Source organism: Populus nigra, chromosome 6 (assembly GCF_951802175.1).
Source record: "Populus nigra chromosome 6, ddPopNigr1.1, whole genome shotgun sequence".
In the NCBI taxonomy this organism is placed as follows: domain Eukaryota; kingdom Viridiplantae; phylum Streptophyta; class Magnoliopsida; order Malpighiales; family Salicaceae; genus Populus; species Populus nigra.
This window is the reverse complement of record NC_084857.1, coordinates 12,225,089-12,240,332: the sequence shown is the minus strand read 5'-3', so window position 1 is coordinate 12,240,332 and position 15,244 is coordinate 12,225,089. Positions and strand designations below refer to the sequence as shown.

The window sequence follows — 15,244 nt, the reverse complement described above, 5'->3', positions numbered from 1 at the left end:
CACGTGTCTTAGATCATGCATGGGGGCTAATACTTTCTCGTCCAGATTTTCACCTAATTAAGGTTTTGGATGAGGAAGACAGAATCTTTCAGCCATATTAGGTGTCATCTCCTCTTCGGACACTATGAGATTTTTCAAACAAAAACAAGTGTCGGAAAGTAGCTAAGTTCATACGAAAACATGCATCCTTTATCCTTATCTATGCCAAAACAATCAACTGCCCATCTTAATTAGTTTTTTGGCTGGCGGCTTGAAAGTCAATTATCACCAACCATTAGCTGCCAGTTTTGGTAGGCTATAAATTCCCACCTCGATCCGAACAACATTAGATCGTAACAAAGAAACAGCACAAAAGAGCGAAGCGGAATTTAAAACAAATGGCATCTACATACTGCGAAGGTAATGAATATATTTTTCTTCCCATGAAAAGCAATATCGAGAATTTCATGTGCATGGTTTGTTGTGAGTTGTGACGCAGAACTTGTTGTGTTCATGCAGGTAAGAGTTCATGGCCAGAGCTTCTTGGAGCAGAGGGGAAGGTCGCTGCTGCAAAGATCGAGAGAGAAAATCCTCTTGTTAGAGCTAAAATGGTGCCTGAAGGATCAGCAGTCATCCAAAACTTCCGGTGTGATAGGGTTTGGGTTTGGGTTGATAAAAATAACACTGTCTATAGAGTCCCTATGATTGGTTAAGACAAAAAAATAAAAAAAAAAACTCCAATATTTTCTTGGTTATTTGTTAAATGCTTTGGCATCACTGACTGTCTGGAATAAAATTTAAATAAGAAGGCTCCGATCTCCATGCATTCATTGCTTGATAAAATTGTATTTTTCCATGTACCGTCATGAAATTTAATAGCAATAAATATGTATACATTTATACCCTAATTTGTGAGTATTTCTATTGTTCCTGGTAATTAAATATTCATGTTCTTCCATATATGTGTGTGTGTGGGTGGAAGAAAATCAAGATATGCATAGGCTTTATTAATTAAAAAAACAATAATATATTTAATTTACTCGAGTCACGTGACGAATCAAAACAAATTATAAAAGAAATTTAAAATCAAGAAATTATTGAATGAAAAAATTAGAAGAAAAAAAAATGAAAATGAATGAAAAAAGAGGGGGAATGGAAAGAAAAGGAAAGGAAATTAAAAAAAAAGATTGGGGAAAAATACGCCTTCTCCACTGAAGAAAAAAAAGGTAAATAAAAAAAAAGAGCACTTATTTCATTTTGATCATATGAGATGGCACTGTAGTTATTTTCGTACAGAGGAAGTAATAAAATCATGAGGTGGTTCTTTGATAAAATCCAAATAATCATCTTTTTATCTCTTGTATTCTCTAATTTTCTATTTTGAAAAGATATTCCGAAAAATAGGAAATAAACATATTTTCTGATTTTTAATTAAAAAACTGAAAACCGGCAGGTTGGAAAAAATACAAAAAGAACGCACACATAGCAACTCAGAGTCGGTAGAATTAAGCCTGCCTGGCATTTGGCTACCAAATAGAATCCCTTGGCCGTAAATTTTTGCCTCTCATTTGCCACCGTGCTGAGACCTCATCCGAAAAATGAAGCGACGGAAAATGGGAAACGAAACTGTCAAAGCGAAGATTAGCTCCTAAAGTTCAACAAACTTCGGAGACGAAGCAGAAAGATGATGCACATATAGGCTCGAGTACGAGAAAAAATATATATTTAAGTCTTCGAATTCAGCCTTGTCTTTCCTCAAACCCACCAGAGGCCCAGCATTTTTTTTCCTTCCACGAGTATCAATTTCCAAATTTCAGTATTCTGTCATCAATAGGTCTAATGTTATATTTAATTTAAAGTAAATCAGCAAAAGAAAGCAAACGCAAGTTCAGTTACGTATTAATTTCTTGCAGATAAAAATAACTTCTAGACTATCAGCAGAGGTGAGATGCAATTGATGCAGAAAAAGGGAGGCTTGAAAAAGGACAGAGAGGCATGGTGAAGTGCATTGCCTTTGTGCCAAGATTACACTTTGCCAATGAAATGCTACTTGTGGGTTATCTTCTTCCTAACATAACCCCTGCGAGGTGGTGGATCCTTAGAAGTGCCTGCAAGTTTCTCCCGAGGTTTTTCCACACTTTTCTCATCATCACTACCTCTATCAAAACTCTCAGTTTTGTCAGAATCTTCCTCTTCCTGTGCCGATTCTCCAGAAATTTCCTTCTTTGAGAGCTGATCTCGAAGTTCTCTAAGCTTCCGTTTCTTTGAATTTAAGACCCCAAGAAACTAGAAGCCAAGAAAAACCAAATTAGCTCTAACATGTCAAAAAGGATGAAAGACGAAATATACATCCTCAGCGAGGGAGTGACAGATACCCATACCGTGCATTACATGCTAGGTAAAGCAAAAACATAATTTCTTGTAAACTGCATTTAAATAATCATGTTTTTAACCAAAAAGATTAACAGTTGACTCTAGACTTCAGTGCTGTTGCCATTTAGATTTCCTCTACTGTGTTATGGTCTCATTGACCAATGTTTATGGGAATAGGCTCCCATCATATTGGTCCACTCTTCCAAACCATTACAGAAATAAAGTGCAGATCTGGAGGTGACTTTCTCACTCCAGTTTTCCTAATAAACTCTCCCATCAAAAGGTATATCCAGTATCAAATGAATGGATGGTTTTGGACAATTGACATGCAAATTTCAAAATCACATGGATAAACAAGGGCACGCATGGAATTCAAACTTAATATCCAATTGTGCTAACCAAACATGACTTATTTAAACAAAAAAATTATTTGGCATTTCATGACGACAAAACATTATTCAACAATCAAACCTCGGCAACAATGTTTCAACTATGATAAAACTGTACGAGAACACAAAACTCTATCAAACTAAAACCATCCTCAGCTAAATCCATGCACTAAGACAGTATTACCAATCACTTCAGTCCTGCTTCAAACTTTATTAGCAGAATCAAGCAACGATGCAATGAACTTAAATCAAGAAAGTAGTAGTGTTATGATACTTTTCTATGAATTTAAAGGCACATAGTAACACACCTTTGCATATACTGCAGCTTCAAATTCCATCTTCTGACTGTTAAATTTCTCACTTTGTGCCAAACACTTCTCAGCTTCTCCTTTCAGTCGTTCAAACGACTGAGTCTTTCTGACAACTTCTTCCTATACATAAGTAAACTCAAGTGATTGAGCCTTTCAAATGTTTCCTCGTCATCATTGTAGTTAGCATCATTGACATCCTCATTTTTTCAATAAAAGTCATCATCATCAACATCATATATTTTATCAACACCTCATAATATTCAGAACAAGAATCAGCATAATCTCATCCGTATTCATCATCAGAAAACATAAACATAATGAATTTGCCACTATTTACACAGAAAATGTTCAAAGAATAATACTGAAAATACTAAATCTCTTGACAAAAATATCTTACTAGCTCATGAAGGATGCTATGTTTCATTTAATGAAATGACATGACACGTTAGTGACTACATGATTACATGTGTAGTTTTACTTTTAAGAAAAACAACACTCAGGTTAAAAAAGGTGAGTAACTACGCACAATAATATGGATATTTTGTCAAAATAAACATCATAAAATAACTGTCTACAAACACGCCTAATTATCACAAACAGACAGCCCTGGTCAATACAAGCAAACATGATGGAATTGTTCATAATACCAGAAAAAAATGTAGAACCTGCAAAGCAACTCAAACCACTGGCAAAGCCAGAAATGAACATGAAAAGGCGAGAAAACCTTGAGCCAACCTACTGATTTGCTACAGATTTATCATACATAGTCTTTAGCCAATTTATTTTGGCTTTTGGTTCTCTCATTGCAAACCACATCTCTCTTCTAGTCCTTAATAGGAAAAACTCTGAAGCAAATACATGAAGGCCGCTGCCTTTCACAATGTCTGGCATAGAATGCAATTCATCCATGACCTCTATAATGCTACATCCTTGAGCATCTCTCCTCCTCGAAGTGACACTACCCCCACTCTCAACAGTAGCCATCAACCTGTCAAGTTTGCGGGATAACTTCACTGTGCCTCCTGATTGATTCCTTCCTTTCTTGACTGATTGTGTGCCAGATTCATCAACTCTCTTTTGTTTCTTGTCATTTCCCTGCTCCTCAATCTGGAGGGAGTCCTGGTCTACACATGCAGCAGTCAACATCTCGTCCAAACTCTCCACAAAAGTAGGCTCATCCCCTAAATCACCACTCCCTTCCACATGCACAGCTGGTCCAATATTAACATTAGGTTGCATGAGATTGCCATCATTTTCCTCCTCGTCTATAAAAACAGCTGAAGAGGTGGGCCAAGCACTAGATCCAGTGAACATGAAATCATATTTTGAACAAAGATCAGGCTCAATACCCGAATTTCGGAATTTTTCAGCTGCTGGCATAGCCTATATTGATATGAAAAAATAAATCCACGTGTGAATCAATATATGAAAGGAAAAACCAAAGCCACATAGCCCCTAAAATTTATTTTTGAAACTAACCTTGATCTTTTCATCCCACCAATCATCAGAGGCAGCAACTGTTTGTTTATTGGGATCCCAACCAAGTTCGTTTTCTTGACCTAGCAAAGATTTCCAAATCTTCCAGTCCTTCTTTATCCCATCCCACTTGTTTTTCAACTGCTTCTTGGTAAAACTTTGTCCACTCTCTTTCTCAAATTGTCCAATAACATACCTCCATCCATGTTTAGAGAAATGAGTCCCAGGTCGCAAGCCCATCTGAACAGCTTGGATACAAATATCACAAAATATATGTGTACTCCTTCTACTCCACACAGCCTTAACTGCTTTACATTCAGTTTCAATTCCTCGATCCAATACATCCATGGCTAAATTATTCTCAGTTTCATAGGATGTTTTACCTTCCTTACTCTTTCCCATCTACAACAGCAACCCTAGTCAGTCCCATTACGAAACAACACAAACATTTTATGAAAATCCTGAAACATTTTATGAAAATCCTGAAACAATGTCATTTCACAATTAGCAAGCACAAAATCTAAATAACTCAGACAGTGTATATCCAGAAAGGATAATAGCGAGTAAAACCTCACTGTTCATCAACTCATCATTCCAATAATTAAGTTCTCTTGTTTTTGCACCAATAATATAGCATGATAAAAGTAAATAATATCACAGAGGCTTTGACTCTTGATTAGATGTGCTATGAAGTCTCAAATTACAGAGGAATGCTAGGATAAAACATGAAAATTAAAACATACGATCAAGAAACGATACTGCATGGTCACAAAGAACAGTATTTGCAGAGAGGAACGAAAACCCCATAACAACATCTACGCAATCCAGAAAGAAATCAAAAGAAAAAAAGAACTCACACTTAGTCTGATGTTAGCATCCATAAGAAAATCCAAGATTAAAGTAGTTGTCTTCTTAGTATCAGGCGAGGGCTGGCATTTCCATCGCCATTCTAGCTTTGTCCCTTCTTTCTCAAAAGTCCACGACAACTACAACCAACCACAGTTTTTAAGTTCTTACGAAAATCCACTCAAATTTCCACTAAAGCAGCAGCTTTTTTACTATTTATAATGAAAAAGGGAAAAGGGAAAGGTAGTACTAACTCGTTTATTCCCCTCTCCAGCATCAGTAAATTTGTAAACAGAACCGGGAATTTGAAACCCTAAATGTTTCTCGGCCAATTCAATGTAGGTAGACACAGGTTGGTCCCATTGTGCTGCTCTACCTCTCACCTCCTCTTCCGTTGCTGTCAAATAGAAGATTAAAATTCTGGTTTGAGAATGAAAATGATATGGAATAAGAGATCAAATTGTGGGGTTTTATTTACCGTTACAGAACCAGGAATTAAGGCCGTCGGTGATGGAGAGATTGAAGTGAAAGGGAAACCAAGTGCCTTTTATGAAGATTGGTTCGGGGATTTCAAGCTTCAGGCATGTATGCCTGGCCATTGTCGACTCCATTTTTTGGCTCGGCTTCTCCGGAAAGTTACTAAAGTGGCAGCGAGTTTCGGTCGTGGGGTTTTATTTGCCTGTGGAGAGGACAGGATGGACTTCTTCCCGCATTCTCTTAAAATTCACTAGAATTGTGAAAATGGATTCACTAATTCGGGTAGCATTAAATCAAAACCCAGACTGAGTCCTAAATTGCCATGCGTCAGGCTCCTGTAATTTGGGTAGATTATAATTATCCTAAACCCATTTTATGAAGATTAGTTTTAAAATATTTTTTATTTAAAAATATATATTAAAATAATATTTTTTTTATTTTTAATATCATACATCAATCAAAATGATTTAAAAATAAAAAAATAATAATTAAAAAAAATAAAAATAAAAAAATCTCATATTTTACTAAAATACAAAAACAAATAAGTTCTTAAAGACTTCATTTTATAACATACGGGCTGACAAAAAATCCATTCACACTAAATTATATAACATTCATGTCTATTTATTTATTAGTCTCCATTTGGGAGGGCAGCTGTCTAAACAGAGTGGTTAAATTTTATTTTTTATTTAAAATTATTTTTTTATCATTTTAATGTACTGCTATTGAAAATAAATTTTTAAAAATAAAAAATATATATATATATTATTTTTAAACATTTCTATAAAAAAAACTTTAAAAAAAAATATTTACAACACTCTTAAACTTCTTGTATGAATGATTCTAATATATTTATTGATTCATTTTTTAAAACAATATATATTCATAATTATTTATAAAAGTATGAATTATGTATTGAAATATTTCATTTCACAAAAACACTCTTGGATCTTAAAAATTAGCAAATGCGTTAAAAAAATATTAGTGAATATCAAATGTATTAATTCAATTCTTTCTATAATTTATAATTTAGAACAGACTAGAAAATATATATCAATCCCGTTTTTTATTTATATACCTATTTATACATCATATAAAATCTTAAATAATATAAAATAAGCTTTTTATAACGCTTATAACCTATATAGTACTTTGTTGATACTTTATTAAGATTATTAAATTTAAAAATTAATTTAAAACAGGTCAACAAAAACCAATGGCTAAATATAAAAAATAATAAAATCACATTAAAATCTATAAAATTATTAAGTCTGATCCTGATTTTTCTTTTTTTATGAGATCCTTGGTTATTGTTGAATATTATTTTGTGTTTAATTAGATAAAAATATTTATAAACTTTTATAATTTGTTTGACATCGTTGTTAATACTAAAAGGATACCCTTTTAGAAAAAAAATCATAATATTTTAATATCAACTATATTTTTAATTTCTCTTCGTGTTAAATTTACTAGTTTCTAAGCAGACTCTAAATTGGAGTGAAAAGATTCAGGGATGATCTAAGTGAGTTATCAATTTTCTGCTTGCATTCAGCACCAACATTTGTGTTAATTCTATTTTTTTAAAAAAATATGTTTGAGAATGTGAGAATTAATGTATTAGCTTTTGTTTCTTTTTTATGTTTTTTAAGAGCATATTAATCTTTAAAAAATATCAGATAAATATTTTTTAAAATATTTTTTAATAATTTTAATATTTTAAAATAAATTTTTTAAAAAAATAATATATTTTCTAACAAATTTTTTTAAAAAAAACATATCTGTTACAATACCAAACATCCACTTCAACAACAACCCCTGCATGAATTCTTGTTATATATATGATTATAGCAAATGATGTAATTTATTATGGATTGCTATAGTAAAAATATATATTTATCTTTAAGTGGGGAAAAGATAAGTATTAAGGCTAGGAGTGATTTAGTTTTTTTCACTGGTTTATTGGCCATTGAAAGATTGTTTAGAGATATTTGTATTTTTTTTTTACATGATAAAAATACATTTTGGTATTTTCATGTTGTTTTTTGAATCTTTAAATTAAATTAATTACTGATGCGTGTGACGCCACTCGTTAGACAAATCTAGTCTTCACCTGTGCCATTCAGCGAGTGAATGACCGTGTTATTCAGCCAGCACATGTAATACCACTCGTTAAACAAATCTAGTCGTCGACCATCTCTCAAAATACATCACCATTTCTTCTTTCATATGGTTTGGTGTGTGGCAACGTATGGTGATCATATTATCGCTGATGGTTATATATTTTTTCTTCCTTCGTTTCTCTCAAGTATATTATTGTCCTCTTTATTTTTTATTTTTCAATTTTAATCTTTGTTTTTTTCATTTTTTATTTCATTATTATTCATTTTATATAAGTTTTTTTATTTTCAATTTAGTCCTCCAATTACAATTTGTTATTTGTTTTGTTTTTTATTTTAGTCCTCATTCTTTTAATTTTCAATTCTGTTTTTATAAGTTTTTTTTTAATTTAGTCATCCGATTATAATTTCTTGTATGTTTTATTTTTCATTTCAGTTCTTTTTATATTTTTTCCCTTGACCCTTTTGCTGAAGTTTTTTTTTATGCTTTTAAATTTATCATTCAATCAAAGTTTTTGTTATTTTATTTTTTTATTTTGACCCTCATTCTTTTGATTTGTTTTTCTTTTGTTAAAGTTATTTTTCAATTCAATTTAACAATCCAACTAAAAAAATTTATTTGCCCTCTAATTAATATTTTTTTCCACCCTTGTTTTTATCTAGATCATTTTGTATAATTGATTTTTATCTAGTTTCATCTTTTGACATTTGATTCATTAGAGATACGATTTTATATGATCTTATTATTCTATATTAGTTTTTTTTAATATTGATTTTGTGATTATCTTCAATTTATTTTCCACGGGTTTATCTTGGTCACATGATTTATATCACGGGCTTTGCATGTCTTTTTTTAATATAATTATTTTTAAAATTATCTTGCTTGTGTTTGATTTTTCAAGATATTATTCTAATCCATCTATTTTTTTATACAAATAAATTTTATTTTTTGAAATAAAAAATATTTATTTTTAAATAATACTGTTAATATGTTCAACTTTGTATGATTTTTTTTCGAGCATGAATTTTTATAGCGTGAATTATTTTTTATTCATTTAAATAAACTGTATATATTTCCAGTTCCCTGTGAACAAAGGAGAATAAAATCAGCAACAAGATTCATACTGAAACATAGATTAATAATAATAATAATAAATTATTCATTTAAATAAACTGTATATATTTCCAGTTCCTTGTGAACAAAGGAAAATAAAATCAGCAACAAGATTCCTCCTCAAACATAGATTAATAATAATAATAAAAATATATCAAAGCGCCATGAAACGACAAAAGTGCCAGAAATGGGAGTGTCGGATTAGCACTTGCTGCCATCATAAACTTGGTAACATCTATCATGTGTCCCAGTGCCCACCCAAAGCCTCCCAACCCAGAAAATGATGTCTCTGAGATTCTTTCTTCTTCTCCTGTTTCAATTCTCAGTCTCTGGAATCCTTGCAATAAATAATGAAGACCCAACAGCTAAAACTATGGAAGACTTCTCTGGATACCCGTTTCACGAACCAACTGATTACCCATCTGCTCCTCCAAACTCACTGCTTTCTCTCCTTAGAGTTGACACCACAACTCTCCAAAACCAGGTACTCACTAATTCGACATATTTCTTCTTTAACTTTTATTGTAGTTCAATATCGCTGTGTTTTGATTTTCTTTTGCTGGGTTTTTAACGAAGTATCTGTATTGTTATTCCGCGTTTCTTTATTGGTTAAGTCCTTCCAACAGAGGTCATGTTTCTCTTTTGTAAGATAATGTTGTTATTATTTTTTCTTTGGTTGTTAGATCGATGAGCTTTCTACTTTATCGGATACTCCTGCCCCATCTGTTACTAGGATTTTGTACACTGAAAAGGATGTTTTGGCACGCAGGTAATTCTATTAAAAATTTCTCTTCATTTCCACCAGATATATTGTCATCTTGGGTGGCCGTGATAGTTCCTTTAGGTGTGCTTTATTATTAGTATTCACACTCCGTAGTCTAATACTTCATTAACATAAAGGAAATGTATGTTTTCATGGAATTAATTGGGGTGTGGGAATTTGCAAATTACAGTATGGTACGTTTCGTATCTTTTACGACAATAATACAACTACAATCATAGATATTTGGTCTTATACCAGTTGTTCTTGCAAATATTTTACTTCAGGTACATCAAAAACTTGATGGGACTCTCTGGATTGTCTGTTAGAGAGGATGCTGTGGGTAACATATTTGGTCGCTGGTGAGTTATTTTGTTTTCTATAATCATTTCTCACTCACAATTTTCAAAGATATATCAAGCTTTCATTTGTGTAAACTCGATAATAACTCCTATTTTGTTGCTCAATAAGGCTGGTTGTTTGTGTTTCAAAGTGATCATTAATTTGATTTTTTTGGTCGTGATCTTTGGATTGAAATGTTCGATTTTAAGCACATATCTATATACCTCTCTTTATTTTTTTAGGTTTCATTTTTCTGTAATTTTACTTGTGTTGTGTCTTCTGCAGGGATGGTTATGAGCCAGATCTTGCTCCAGTTGCGACTGGTTCTCATATCGATGCTATTCCATATTCTGGGAAATATGATGGAGTTGTTGGTGTTTTAGGTGCAATAGAAGCCATAAATGTGCTAAAAAGGTTAGCACTTTCTGGCTGATGTGAATAAGGGTATTTGCTATAAAAACTGAAAGACTGTATTGCTTTTCCTTGGATATTTTTGTGGGTGGATCAAGAACAAGTGTAGCTGCAAATGCATTGCTGCAAATGTAGAATATTAATTGTTTGCTCAGTTTTTATGCACGGTTCTACTTCATTTGAAACAACAACCAGTCTACATGAAACAGCGGTTGCCTTGCATTTTAGCAATTTTGTTTCCAAATGAAAACATTAATCTGCTTTCCCATCCTGATTCTTTAAGATAATCTTCTTGGTTTTTTAAAAAAATACATATGATCTTTTCAAACAAATGTACAGCAGATAGCTATTAATTTGTGTCAACATTATGTTGAATGGAACTATTACAGGTCTGGGTTCAAACCTAAAAGATCACTGGAGGTTGTCTTGTTCACCTCAGAAGAGCCAACACGCTTTGGGATTAGCTGCCTGGGAAGGTAAGGACCAGCAAATGATTATCTTTACATCAGTCGCTAAATGAGCATACTGGCTGCATTTCTTCTCCAGTTTTTTTCTATTTATCTTTTCCATTCTAGGAATATTTGAGTATATCATACTAGTCACTTGCACAAGGAACCTCATGTCCTATGTTTAACATGCAGCCGCTTATTGGCAGGGAGTGAAGCACTTGCAGAAGCTCTGAAGACTACTTTTGATGGCCAAAATATATCCTTTTTGGAGGCAGCTCGATCTGCTGGGTATGCGAAAGAACAAGATGACATATCCAGTGTTTTCTTAAAGGAAGGAAGTTACTCTGCTTTTGTGGAGCTGCATATCGAGCAGGGACCCATTCTAGAAGCAGAAGGTAGGCTACTTTTCTCTTCTATTTTATCCTTTCAAAGCCATAAATTGAAGCTCTTATTAATCTGAATGTCGATTCAGGTCTATCTATAGGTATAGTAACTGCAATTGCAGCCCCTGCAAGCTTGAAAGTAGACTTTGAAGGCAATGGGGGCCATGCTGGAGCTGTCTTGATGCCAAATAGGTGATCCTTGCTAATATTTTGACATGTTTTTTCTCCGGGTTGTAACTTTTTGAACTGGTGCACATGTCTTATTGAAGAATTGCCTATATGTGATTGTTTTCTGCCAGGCCAAAAGGGTTAGCTGCATAAAACTGTGGGTCTATGTGTTTTTTTACCCATCTGGTTATGGTATTCCAATGATCTTTATAACTTCTATTTTGTGCGTTTTCCTCATATTACTTCTGCTTTTTCTTTCTTTGCATAGCTTGACAAATTCTAGCTCTCATTTGAAATTTTCTCAATCTTGTAAATTTCTCCAAAATAGTTTAAGTCCCTCCAGATGTGTAGATAACTGCTAGGTAAATTACAGTTCAGGAGCTGGTTCTTTATGTTGTTATTAACTTATTGTCATCTATCCAATTTCAAATCCATTTCCGATTGGAACTTAATTTTTTATTGTAATTATTATGGTTTTCCTGTTGCTGAAAATTGTAGTATTAATATGTACATGAATACTTTGGAGCAGAAATGATGCTGGACTGGCAGCTGCGGAGTTAGCACTAGCTGTTGAGAAACATGTATTGGGATCTGGTTCCATTGACACTGTTGGTACAGTAGGTATGTCATGTTTTGTTTCATACCTGAACCAAAGCATAAGGCTATTTTTTTTTATCTCATTGAAATTTCTTTTAGAATGTTGTGCCATCATCTCTTCTTAAAGTACATTCATTTTTCATGGATCTCTGGTATATATTATCAATTCTTGTTTTTGAAGGTATTTTGGAGCTGCATCCTGGAGCAATCAACAGCATCCCAAGCAAATCACATGTAGAAATTGGTATGCTTCTTACCGTAAATTAGCTTTCCCTGATGGGATATAGTTCATCACAAAGTAAATGCTAAAAAATGGTTGTGTCATGCTCTTTGATGTGTTACATGTTTGGTTTTGGCGCGTCCCAAATTGGTTTTTGATTTTTCACAGGATGTTCCTGTGCTGTTTGTTCCTATACTAATTGAATTTGTGTAAGGTTATCTATCTGGATTAGTATTTCTTCTACATTTTGGCAGACACACGAGACATTGATGAAAAGCGAAGAAATGATGTAATTGAAAAAATTCATCAATCTGCCACTACAATAGCTAGCAAGCGCGGGGTCAGGCTATCAGAGTTCAAAATCGTAAATCAGGACCCACCAGCGCTTTCTGACAAATCAGTGATTGAGGCAATGGAAGCTGCATCAAAAGAGTTGAACCTAACACATAAGTTGATGATAAGCAGAGCTTACCATGATTCCCTGTTCATGGCTAGGTAAACACACCACAAAATATATGCAAATGACATAGATGTCGGATTTTCATGATTAAAGTTGAAATGTCCTTCCTTTTGCTCCTCAATTTCTATTTTTCTTGAACCTCTGCACAAACACACACTAAAATAAAATGAAATCGCACTGCTGATGCCTCTCTCTCTCGCCATTGAATCTCTTTATGCAATTTCTACTTGTTGTCTATATGATTATATTCTGTTATGAACTCTGTCAGTGTTATACAATATGACAACTCAATTGTTGCCTTAGCATCTGATTGTAAAATTTAATACTTCTTACATATCCTTGTAGGGTATCTCCTATGGGCATGTTGTTCATTCCATGTTACAAAGGTATGAGTTTCTTTCACTCTATGGCTAACATTTCAACACCTTTTGTCTTGCTTAGTTGATTTGGTATCACAAAATATTGGCAGGCAATTGAAGTTCAAATTTACTTTTCATCATTCAGTAACCTTCATCTTTTAATGTAGCATGCAGCATGCTTCAAAATCTATTTCCTTGCATGTTCAAGTTCCGCTACTGCTATTTGCATGTGACACTATCCATTTATTGAAGCACAATGAGATCCTGTTGAAGGGAAACCCTCTGATGGCTGCTATAGATGATCACATAGATCCTATAGAGCCATAAACAATCTTTCTGGTGACTAGCTAATATATACAGACATTTGGTTTTGCAGGATACAGCCATAAACCTGAAGAATACGCATCCAGTCACGACATGGGAAATGGGGTGAAAGTATTAGCAATGACCCTTGCCAAGCTGTCCTTGAACTAATGCGTTCTTTGCCACTCTTGCTAAATACCGCTTAGTTTCCCAGATAGAAAACTCCTAGAACTCCGCTCTATATTACAGGACTCGACAGTAGGACATTTTTAATAAGGCATCTGATTATTCCATGCCCAATTCTCATCTCTAAAATATGTGATGTAAACTTTTTATTTGAATCAACGACGTTGGAGATTCCAGCAGTAATATGCATAGAAAGGAAGTAAAGTAGTAAGCTTCTAAATCTTAATTTCACGAAATTTGAACTAATTGCACGGGAATTGAGATGCCAATGCCTTTGGACTTGCTCAAAGACACGGTAGAAAATGCGTGAAGTGCACAAAGAAAACCAGTCAATCTCCTTCACTGAGGGCGGTGCTCAGGTACTGCAATATGATCTGTTATATGCCGAACGAAATTTACCCTCTCTTTACCAGCAAATGTACCTTCGTTTGATGCATCAAGCATTAGTCATAGAAATGGAATTCGATTCGGTGTCCAATACTGCAATTCTCGTGGGATTAGCAACTAGTTTTGATCTTAGTTGTTTTAAGCTGAGCACCTTGAAACAGTTGGCTTTTACTTTGCACGAAGTATATAAACGAAACTGGGAAGAATTTCTATCTGGTAATAGCGCACTGCTGCCACGTTCGTGTGTGTGTCAGCACTCACCAGATCATTTTGTTTCTTTGTTTTTTATAGCAGTTTAATCCTACTTGTTTAAAACTGGTTATCTTGAAACAGTGCCGATTTCAAAATCTACTTTCCTCGGAGGTGCCTCAGCAACATTGAGATCACGGGAATGCTTGTTTTTGTGTTAAGAAATGTTTTTGAAAAAAATTATTTATTTATTTTTTTGTTTTAATTTAAATTTTTTTTTTGATGTTTTCATATTATTTTAATGTGTTGATATTAAAAATAATTTTTTAAAAAATAAAAAAAATTATTTTGATATATTTATAAGCAGAAAAACATTTTAAAAAATAATTGCTAGTATACTTTCAAAAATATTTGGACTTTACAAATACAAATCAACCAAACTATCAAGTTGCAAGGTTCATCTAAAGTGTGAAGGGTAAATTCTCTGCAACTTGTATATTTATGGATTTAAACATTCCCCGTTTTCAGTAAACAGCTTGTGGTCTTGATGAGAAATCTTTTTACTGATGAAAATCTGCATGTTTTGAACATCCTATTTGAAAAATACAGAGAAAAAGTGTGGACAAGCTGCTGCTAGTAGTTTTAAAATTCATTTATTTTTACATTTTTTTAAAAAAAAAATTAATTTAAAATTAATTTTTTTTATGTTTTCGGATATTTTGTTGTAATGATATCAAAATAATTTTTTTTAAAATAATTTTTTATTTTTAAAGCAAAAATTATTTTGAAAAACACTATTCATAGTGATAATTAAACCAAAGAATTATATTGTTTATTTACACGGCACATGGAGTCCATCAATTCTAAAAACAATAAAGGGTCTAAATCACAATTAAGAAAGAAATAGAAAGTAGAAAGATAAAATAATGGTAAGACCCGATACCATTC

General features: G+C 33.1%; 2 protein-coding genes and 1 long non-coding RNA gene across 4 annotated transcripts; 2 read left to right on the top strand and 1 right to left on the bottom strand.

Annotated features, from left to right (window-relative positions):
- Nucleotides 1-336: 336 nt before the first annotated feature.
- On the top strand, nucleotides 337-887 carry LOC133695939 (uncharacterized). The gene is made up of 2 exons (XR_009842577.1): nucleotides 337-399; nucleotides 499-887. It is a non-coding gene; the product is annotated as an uncharacterized LOC133695939 (long non-coding RNA).
- Nucleotides 888-1,685: 798 nt separating this feature from the next.
- LOC133697903 (DNA repair protein XRCC4-like) lies at nucleotides 1,686-6,116 on the bottom strand. 2 transcript variants are annotated; one of them, XM_062120730.1, is made up of 5 exons: nucleotides 5,853-6,113; nucleotides 5,629-5,771; nucleotides 5,386-5,514; nucleotides 3,050-3,172; nucleotides 1,686-2,265 (listed from the first exon to the last, which is right to left on the bottom strand). In XM_062120730.1, exons 1-5 carry the CDS (start codon nucleotides 5,983-5,985, stop codon nucleotides 2,026-2,028), a joined length of 768 nt encoding a protein of 255 aa, XP_061976714.1. In that variant the 5' UTR covers nucleotides 5,986-6,113; the 3' UTR covers nucleotides 1,686-2,025. The 2 variants fall into 2 exon arrangements, with proteins under 2 accessions (XP_061976714.1, XP_061976713.1); XM_062120729.1 differs by lacking the exons at nucleotides 1,686-2,265; nucleotides 3,050-3,172 and adding exons at nucleotides 3,572-4,435; nucleotides 4,532-4,930 and having other exon boundaries at nucleotides 5,853-6,116.
- A 3,174-nt stretch (nucleotides 6,117-9,290) lies between these two features.
- On the top strand, nucleotides 9,291-13,903 carry LOC133697788 (ureidoglycolate hydrolase). Its single transcript, XM_062120563.1, has 12 exons — nucleotides 9,291-9,566; nucleotides 9,766-9,851; nucleotides 10,130-10,204; nucleotides 10,470-10,598; nucleotides 10,985-11,071; nucleotides 11,237-11,439; nucleotides 11,517-11,619; nucleotides 12,125-12,216; nucleotides 12,374-12,436; nucleotides 12,667-12,907; nucleotides 13,218-13,258; nucleotides 13,608-13,903. Exons 1-12 carry the CDS (start codon nucleotides 9,363-9,365, stop codon nucleotides 13,703-13,705), a joined length of 1,422 nt encoding a protein of 473 aa, XP_061976547.1. The 5' UTR covers nucleotides 9,291-9,362; the 3' UTR covers nucleotides 13,706-13,903.
- The last annotated feature ends 1,341 nt before the right edge of the window (nucleotides 13,904-15,244 follow it).